We start from the raw sequence: 9897 nt of genomic DNA on the forward strand, positions 1-9897 counted from the left end.
TATTGGCAGGTTTGACAGGGGAGAGAGATAACACTGAAGCAAAAAGCCATGACAGCTCTGTGTTCAGGGCTGTAAAAAGCACAACCAGAACCAGCTTGTCACACCTGAGTCCAGGGAGCTCAGGAGAGCCTCTGTGCCCAAGGGCAGGAGAAAGAGATGGAATCATCACAGGCAACACACAGAGCTGGAGAAAAGAGAGGTTGGTTGCCCCATTTGCCAGGAGTGCAGCCCTCATCAAGGAGAGCCTTTGGACTCAGCATCCAGGCTGCACTGGGCACTGGCACCCCACGGGGTGGGAGACAGTGGCTGTTGGAGGAGATGGGCCAGCAGCAGCAGCCAAGAGCCAGCAGATCCCAAAGGCTGCAAGACACAGATGTCCCAAGAGGGCCAGTGCCAGCTGCACCTCACAAAATGGGAGATGAGAACCAACAGAGGAGGACACAGACCAACACAGAGGTCCAACTATGCAAGTGGAGATGGTGTTACCTAAAGAATGGGGAGGAGGGAAAGCAGTCACCCAAAGGATTGCACTGGGAGCATGCAGCACCTCAGGTGTGCTTCCTTGGAGCTGCCAGGGGCTGAAAAAGCTACTCCAAGCTCCTCCATGAAGATTCATGGGGTCAAGGCTTTCATACACAAAACAAGGAGGATTCATGACAAGGTGGGAGTTTTAGTGGGCCAGGCAGCCCCTGCAAACCAGAACAATTTATTGTTTTTTTCAGCAGCGCAGTGGCCAGGGCAGCACAGCTAGGCCAAACTCAAGCAGAGGACAGGTCTAGATGGATACAAGGACACAGGCTGGAAAGAGGAGTTGTGAGCTCCTCCATTCTCAGGGAACATTTGCAGACACCAAGATGCTGGTGAGATGGCTATGCCAGAGCACTGGAGAACTACCAGGACATATCCTTGCTGTCATGAGGAGGTCATCCCATGCCTTAAGCTGCTCCTGTGCTGTGGCAGAGGATTCTGGAACTTGATGAAGACGAAAATTATGGGGGGAAGCAATAACTCATGAGATAATTCATGCTTCTGGTGGTGGAGGACCAAGCCTCGAGAAGTGAAGTGCCTCAGATGTCCACTCCAGCTGCTCTTCTTCCTCACTGCTGACTCTCATGAACAGGCAGGGGCTGGGGAATTGGCTCTCCAGCCTGGCCATACTTACCTGAGGAGAACAAGAGAACCCAGGGCAGAGGCTACTGCATGCCCTCAGCAACATGAGGAGCCCAGATATCAGAGCTGGCAGTCCCCGCTCTCTCTGGGCCATGTGGGGTCACAGGCAGGACAACCCATTTCCTACCTGCATCCTTCTCAATAAAAGTCTCAATCACGCAGTAATTATCCCCATGTACATTCTCATAGGGCTGGAGCTCTGGGGAGACAAGAGGACAGAAACAGCGTGAGGGACCTGGGGGCTATGGGAGAAGGAGCAGGGCAGCCTCAGGCAGGCAGTGTCACTGAGGGCAGCAGATCATCCTGGGATGCACACCATCAGGACAGCAGGGCTGGGAAGAGCTGCTGCCTACCCCAGAGAGAGTGAGGAGGAGGAGCAGTTCCCAACCCTCACTGGCACCTCAGGGACACCCCCACCAGGAGCTGCTGGAAGAGGCTACTGAGCAAGGTACCAGCTGGGAATAGATGTGGGACACATTGCTCTGACAGGTCAGCCAAAGCCAGCTGGGCTGCCTGGAGCTACCTCAGAATGCCACTAGGCCCTCCTGACACCTGCTCCCCTCCCACCTCCAGCCCTACTGTCCCCTCTGTGCTGGGGATCCTACCTGTGTACTGATCCTCCTCGGCTTTGCTGGGCAAGGCCTTCTTTTTTCTAGGAAGGCAAAGGGCAGTCCTGAGTCAGGGAGAGGCTGACATGGGCCAGACCCTGCTGAACCCAGCAGCAGTGGCATGGAGGGTTCTGCACACCCTCCCTCTGCCATGGCAGGCATCGCCCACCTACACCCCAGGGGACAGCAGTGGCGGCTGCACCAGCAACAAGGGGAGAGGGTCTCTCAGCACACACAGCCCCATCCCAGCCCTGAAGAAGACACTTAGAGCCCCACCTAGGAGCCCTAGAGCAAATTTGTGTTAGGACCAGCCAGCTGCACCCTCTGCACCCAGAGAAGGGTGGGAGCAGCTGGGGAACCCTCTCTATCCCCACCCACCCCACAGCACAGCATGGCCTGAGACAGAACCGAGACTCCCGGTCTCCTGCAACTCACCTGAACAGCAGGAACCAGATGATCCCGGCAGACAAGGGGATCAACACCACCACCACCACCACTACAGTGACTGCTGACCCAGGCCAAGGGCCCAGAGGCTGCCCTGAAACTAACACACAGAGAGCAGTGGGTGCCACAGCCTGGGCCGTGCACCAGCAGTGGCCCCAGCCTTGCTGATGGGTGTCTGCACATGTAGAACAGCGTGTCCAGACCCTGCTGCCCTGGTTGCTGCAGGGACAGGCGGCAAGCCTTCCCCTGCCTGCACATCTGCTTGGGCAGGGCAGAGGGAGGCTCTGGAGCACAGGGCCCTGTCCCATGGCCCCAGCTGGAGGGCCTGGCAGCCTGCTCTGCCATCCCACACACAGCAGGAGGACACAGACCCAGGCTCAGCAGCCCTAGTGCTCTCTGACCTGGAGCCACCTGTGCACCCAAATGCAGGGATGGGTGTCACCTTCTTCAGTGGAAGAGTAGAGGGGGCAGGTCTGGTATCGAAGGCACAAAGAGTGGCTGAAGCAGTGCAGCCCCTCTGCAGACCTGCCAATGAAAGCCTTCAAGGAAGAACACCCCCAGCTTCATGCCCTTCATGCTGAGCCAGGTGCCCACACTCCCTGCCCCTGTCTGAGCTGGGACAGGGTGGGTGGACACATAGGTCTGGAAGCTGCTCCAGACTCAGCACTCACCCCTTGAGAGGCCATCCCAACCAGACACAGGACAGAGCAACCATTACCCAGGACGTAGGTTTGGAATTCCAGTTGTGATGCAGCCCCAGCCCCAGCAGCCGTCAGGCCCTGCACGGTCACCAGGTATTTGCTGCCAGCTGTCTGATGAGGTGGCACATACTCAGAGACAGACTGGTTCACCAACACCTGACTGAATTCAAGGAAGGTGCCGTCCTCTGCTCTCATGGTGGTGATGTTCAGCTGGAGGAAGGACAGGGAGCTGCTAGACAGTAGCACCAACATCCTGCTTCTGCACTGGGCAGCTCTGCGGAGAAAGGCTGCTACTGCTGGCTGGGCACGAGAGGGGACCTAGCCCTACCAGGAACACCAGCAGGGTACAGCCTGTGGGCCCTGGCCAAGGAGGGTTCCCACCTCTCCTAAGGCTGTCTGCACAGAGCTCCAGGCAAGGTGAGGGGGACCACGGGCACTCCACGGACTCCCAGTACCTGGTATCCAGTGATCTTCCCTTTGCAGGATGGCAGCGCCTTCCACCTGAGGGACCCTGTGCTGGGATCCATCCACAGCTTCTCTGGCTTGTCTGGCACTAGAAGCACAGAAGAACTGGATCATGCCTGGATAGCAATTATTTGTCCCTCACAAAGGCTGCTTGTGCCTCTGCAGCCAAAATGGCATGGTGAGGAGGGGGAAGGCCCTGCTGTAGGGCCCTGCACAGCCCCTTCGCCAGATCCCCACAGGCTGCAAGCAGCTCTGATCCCAGGAGCATCACAGCAGATGCTCTGGCTGAGCTTCAGGGTGAAGGGCATCCTGACATTTCACATAAACACACCCATTTCCTTTGTCGTGATGAGCCGTGTGTACAGGATTGTGCTAGGCAGCAGGGAGATGGTGACACTGTAGACAGTGAAGGGCTGCAGAGGGGAGCAGGTGAAAGTTCCCTCCTGGCCTTGTAGTATCTCCTCTACCTTCACCTCCTCAGCCTCACAGTTTGAGGAGGTATGCCGCTCCAGCCGGCACATGGCCCGAACATGCTGGCACATACGAGGGAGTCTGCAGGTCCAGTTCAGTTTGATGCTGGTGCTGGAAACCTCCAGGGTCTCAGGGACAACCTGGAGGACATCTGTGAAGGGAACATTCCAAGAGGATCATTCCCTCCCTCCCCATCCAAGCCTTGACATCAAACTCCCTCAACCCCACCATTCCCTCACTTGCCTGTCCCCAGCACAGAGTAGACAAAGCCATTGTGCCTTCTCCCAGACTACACATGCCAGAGTTGCCAACAGCACAGACATAAACCTGGGATGAATCCAGAATTTTCTCTGGATTTCTCTGCCATGCCCTGACCACCCCAAGCACAGTGCACTGACACTGTGGCACACATGCAGAATTGCTCCCCATGCCTGGGGAGCACAGACTGAGAGCACTGGGAGAGTGTCTGGCTTGCTCACTTACCCACACAGGTCAAGTTGCCTTCCAAAAGGTGCCAGGTGTCTGTGTCACTCCTCCCTATCCAGTGACTACGAGGAATCACAGAACCATCCCTTAGCTTCAATGTCACACATTTGATCTCCATGGGTGGAGGCCAGTACCCCTCAGGGCACCACATCTTCACCACTTCATTTGGGTTGAAGGTCCCCTGTTCTTTGTTAAAGGAAAACCTGGAGTCCCACTGGGGCTTCTGGCATTTCTCTGCAACAACAAGATGGGAAAGTGTTAGCTGGGCAGTGCGGCTCTGCAGGGCATGGAGCAGGGCATCCCCTTCCCTGGCCCATCAGAGCAAGAGGTGACCTCCAGGACACTGCACTGAGCAGCCCTTCCACATCAATTCTTGGCAAGAGGATGAGGACAGGAAGGACTCCAAACTTCTTCCCCGATGTCTCCTGGGAAAGGCTAGGAGGAGCTGGAGTCAGGGTCTGAGGGGAAGCCAAGAGGGGTTTGTACTGTGCACAGAGCCTGCCCAGAGGCTCTGGTGCCCTGTTTGTCCCTCAGGCAGGATGGCAACACCCTGATTCCTCCTGAGAAGGCATAAAGTCTGAGCCCCAAAGCTGACTCTGCAGTGATAGCATGCAGCCAGGACAGGGAGGGGCAACCAGCACACAAGGAAAGGGATACGCTTTTACCCTTGTCCCCTGTGCCACAAACACCTGTCAGACCTACAACACTGTAGCCCTGACTTTTCAGCACATACTCTTGCCAGAAGCCCTTAGGGAGACCTGTGTCTCCCACACACCACCCAGCCCCCTGTGAACACAGCCTGAAGCCCTGAGTGGTCCCTGACCTCCTGCGCCATGGGCAGTGCTGGTTACTGCCAAAATGGCTACTTCGGTATCCAGGTAGAGACCTTTGTACCAAAACTCCCTCCTGCCAGGACTCTCAGGGACTAAAGCTGGCATCAGCCATCTCCCCACCAGGGCACCCCTGGAACCCTAGGGCTGGCACAGAGCAGACTCAGGAGCTGCCTTGACACTGTCTTCAGCAGCACCTGCCATTTCCCCAGGCAGCACAGAGTCAGAAGCTTCCTGTGCCCCCAGAGGCTGACTTCCCTGCTCAGGGAGGGCAGAGCAGGGCAGTAGGAATGCTCCTGATGCCTCCTTACCAAAGCACTGTACCCTGAATGTGGGCTGAATGTTGATTACATTGCCTCCACTGTCCTTTCCAGTCCAAGCTTCTCTGTGTATAGGTTTTCCATTGATAACAGACAGAACTTTTCCTGTACATTTGACATGGGTGAAGGGTGGCTGGAAACCCTTGGGACAGCTCAGAATCACTTCTTCATTCTTCCTGTAACTCTGTTGGTCTGGTGCCAGCTGGAGTCTGAAGTCCCAGTGGGGTTTTTGGCATGTTTCTGGCAGAGTGAAAGTGCATGTTAGTTGGGCTGGGAGGTTTCAAGGAGGAGCAGGGTATGTGGTGAGGCCTCAGCAATCCCCAGCAGTCCCTCTAGCCAATGAAAGGAGAGGGAAGGTGGCACATCCATCTGCTATGATGGGACCCCTTGGTAAGGCCAGTTGGGATGGGGCTTTTGTCATTGGGTGAGTGTCAGCTGGGGCTGGGGCCTGTCCAGGCAGGTGGTGGATAAGGATGTGCCAGAATTCAGTAGAGGAATGGTCTCAGGTATCAAATGCCTGAGATCCAAGTGGCCCCAACATGGCATCAGAATTGCAACCCTGGCCATAGCGATGATGGAAGCTCAGAGATGGATGAATGGGACAGAAATTGACCACGGAGTTTGGTAGGAAGCACTTCCTGACACCCTGCTTACCAATGCACACTATGTTCCCCTGAACTTGAATCCACACACCACTGCTGTTTCTCCCCAGCCACACGTCTTCCTTTAGAGATACAGAATATTTCAACGGCTGAACCCTGTTTGCACATTTGACATGGGTGAAGGACGGCTGGAAACCATTGTTGCATTTCAGAGTCACTTCTTCATTCTCTGTGTAACTGTCACGGGCTGGTGCCAGCTGGAGTCTGGGGTCCCACCAAGCAGGCCTTTGGCATCTTTCTGTCAGAGGTAAAATTGGGTGAGGTGTGCTTTTGGGAGGTTTGGAGAGAAGGCTTGGGACAGGTCTCTCATGACTCTGGCTATTCACCCTGACACATAAAAGTGCCATGTGCCCAGGCACTCTCCAAGCACACAGGCCTCCTCATCACCCCATCTCCAGGACTCACAAGCCTCCCTTGGATTCTGCCCCTTCCATGGGGTGTCTGAGCCCCCATTTTCTTGTCTCACTCATGCACAGGTGAGCCATGCTGCAGTAACAGCCTCCCATACCAGAGACAACCCAAACCCTAGAGAAGCTTTCCAGGGGAAAAGCCGAACCTCTGCAGCTATTCCTACTTCATGCTGAGGCAGGAGATGCTGGCTGGGAGGGATTCCTCCCCCCAGGAGCACAGACCCCCCAGCAGGTGCCTACAGCAAGGTGCTGAGACAAAAAGTGCCTTGTCAGTGCCAGGCCATGGGGGAAAGCCAGGGCATCCAGGCCTGCTATTCCTGCACTGGCATCTGCATGAGCAGGTCACAGAGGGTCTGCCACCAGCTCAGGACCCTGGGTCAGGCTGGTGCAGGGCTGTGCTTACCCTTGCAGGTGGCAGTCTCATTCCACAGGATCTCGTCCCCTCTGGAAATGCATTGAATCTCTGCGACAGATGGCGAAAACTCCCCAGCACAGCTGAGCTGCACCACTTCGTCCAAGGCATAGTCGCTCTTCCTCGGAGCAAACCGCAGTTTGGAGTCCCAGTTGGAGGGGAGTTTACATTTTCCTGTGTGCAAAGGCCAGGAGGCAGAGCCTGAGGGTCACCGGGCTCCAGCAGCATCCATGAGGATGAGGGAGCTGCATCTGGAGGGGTGCCAATCCCTCTCTCTTCAGAGGGGTGGCAGAGATGGCACCTCCCAGGATGAGCCCCATCCCCCAGATGCTTGATCCCTCCCCACACCCTGAGGGGCAGTGCAGGAGGCTTATCCACAAGGTTATCCTGCCCACCTGCTGCTGTGGAGACACCCCAGCCAGGGGGGTCCAGCAGCCTGGGGGATGCTGCTCTCTCCCACAAATGCAGGGGCTGAGGGAGTGCACCAGGCCCAGGGAGTCTCTGCTGCCATACCAGACTCCACAGCTTGGTCCCTTGAAGTGACTGCCAGCAGCAATGATGAATAACAGGAGTAAAGTTGCAGATAACAAGAGAAAGAACCAAGCAATTCTGCAGTAGAAGCAGTAACCACAGGAATGAGGCAGGCAGAAAATGAATCGTCTAAGTCCTTGAAAGGGGAAAAAACAAAAAAAAATAACATCCTTCTCATCCAGGATGTTTACCTGTGAGCTAGAAAACACCCAGTTTTGACAAGTTTTGTTACATTATTCATCCCTCTAGTGATGAATCCTTGGTCGTAATTGTAGTAAAAAAATCTCACGTTCTCAGTTCATTTGCTTCTTTCTCTCAAAAAGACCACCACTCTCCTAGCATGTACCATTATTTCTTGGAACGCTGTGCTTTTACAGTGAAGAAGGGAAACGATGAGTCATAGTAATGCAGGCAAGCAGTGACTTCAGTAAGAAGATTGTGTCTCTGTCAGTATACCTGCTTTTGTCTGCCTCGGTGTGCTGGCTGTGTGGATTTGCCACCTAGCACACTTTTCTGTGCAGAACTGTAAATAAATCAAATACCTTGACTCTGTGTATTAATCAGCTTTTTCCACACTGGGGGAAAGAAGCTTTCAACTAGAGTCTGCCCCTCAGACCACCGAAGTTCACACCAGTGGCCACAAAGCTCACACCCTACTCAATGCGCTCAGCCTAGCCTCTGCACTTCACCCAAAGTGAGTCTGCCTTGTCCTGCCCTGGCAGACATGTCACCTAGACTTGCTCACTCAGTGCGAAACAAGTCCATGAGGAGGCAGTGGGCATGGAGCTGGCCTTCCCTGGAGGAGGATAAAACATCTCTCTTAGCTACAGCTGCCCACTTCCCTCCAGCCAGCACTCACCACTTCCCTTTTCTTGCAGCAGGTTTCCACACCATCATGGCAACCCTCTTCCCAGCTCTCCACCCCAAAGGACAGTGGTCACCAGCCCCATCCTTTTAGACCACATAGTGCATACATGAAAATTCTTCCCCCTCAACAGTGTCTCTCCCAGTGCCCTCAGAGCACACACTTTACTGATAGAAAACTACCTGACAGACATGAAACCCTTGAATTGGTCCCAGCCTCATCAGGCATCCCCCTCACACACCTTCACCCCTCCTTCCATTAAACACCCTGAAGTAACACACACCCTGCCCGAGAGTGACATCCAGGATCCTTTTGGGACAGTCCCAGATATGAGTATGGACTAGGAGAGAAGAGGTTCTATCCTGCCCTGGAAAGCTGAGAGCTGCCCACTGCTGGAAGGGCAGAATCCCTTGAGCCACCAGTGATAGGCAGCATGACTCACAACCCATCTGATGACTTGGCTAGCCACTTCCCTGCAGAGAGAATACTCACAGCTCAGGTCCCCTAGCCATGCTGTACCCCATGGGAACCTCAACAGGTACCAGCAAGCCCAGGCACGGCAGATAATCACCACAGGAAAGCCCACATTCTTTACAGGAAGAGCCTAGCAGAGACCCAGGAGCTGCCCCTAACCCTGCTGGCATAGAGAAAGAATAGAACAAGCCTCTTGATGTGAACAATCCCACCAAAATACAGCTCCCTCCACCCCAGGGACTATGGGAGAGAGTAGGCATCCCAGCTTACAGAGCTCACAGATCACATCTTTGATGAACACCATCTTTGCCTGTGACAGGGGTGCTGCTTGAGCTGCCCAGAAAGGCCATCACTGCTTTGATTGCTCTGGATTCATCTGTCTGCTGCATAACAAGACCCGGCCACCTCCTGCTCCCAGCAACACTACCCACTTCCTAGAGGGACACTGCAAGTCCCCTGCTCATGGAAGTTTCCCAGCTCACTGAAGCTTGCTGCCCTCCATGCTAAATAGAGCTTTGTCCCACCACAACATGAGGGATGCCTGAGTGTCTCAGGCATATAGAGGTACCAGCTCCAGCCCTCCCACAGCCTCAGCTTTGGGCTGAGCAGGGTAAGGCCATGTAGTAAATACGCAGGTAGAGGAGCAGCAAAACCATTTTTGTAAGAGAGAGGCACAATCCGCTCTTACCTGCTTCCTGATGTACCCACGGAGTCACGGGACCGTGGTGTATCTGTCCCCGTGCCAGCAGCAGAGGAGCAAGGGCTGGGAAGAATGTCAGGGCCAGCACTGGCAGGGCCATGCTGGCATGAATTTCCTGGGCTGGACTCAGCATGGGCCGCTCAGGAAAGGTGTCTGTGCAGCCCCGCGCAGGAGAGGTGCTCGCACCGAAGAGCTCCCCAAGACAGCCCCACAGGGGAGTCACATGTGGTGCAAGAAGCTTCCTCTTTGAAAAGAGAGCGTCCCACCAGCCTCAGTGTTGATTCTCACACATCTTCCCACAGACAGTGGGTACAGGCTCGATGCAGTCTCCCAGGTGTCTTAGTCCAG

General features: G+C 55.1%; 1 protein-coding gene across 2 annotated transcripts in view; it reads right to left on the reverse strand.

The window, feature by feature from the left end:
* Positions 1-9664, reverse strand: part of LOC119695597 (receptor-type tyrosine-protein phosphatase T-like) — a 55289-nt gene extending 45625 nt beyond the window's left edge. For both annotated transcript variants that reach the window (XM_038124441.1, XM_038124438.1), the window contains exons 1-2: positions 9538-9664; positions 6971-7153 (exon numbers count right to left, since the gene is read on the reverse strand). In XM_038124441.1, coding sequence (XP_037980369.1) covers positions 6971-7153; positions 9538-9649 — 295 coding nt within the window. In that variant the 5' untranslated portion in view covers positions 9650-9664. The remainder of the gene's footprint in view (positions 1-6970; positions 7154-9537) is intronic.
* Between the last annotated feature and the right edge of the window lie 233 nt (positions 9665-9897).

This window comes from Motacilla alba, chromosome Z, assembly GCF_015832195.1.
Source record: "Motacilla alba alba isolate MOTALB_02 chromosome Z, Motacilla_alba_V1.0_pri, whole genome shotgun sequence".
In the NCBI taxonomy this organism is placed as follows: domain Eukaryota; kingdom Metazoa; phylum Chordata; class Aves; order Passeriformes; family Motacillidae; genus Motacilla; species Motacilla alba.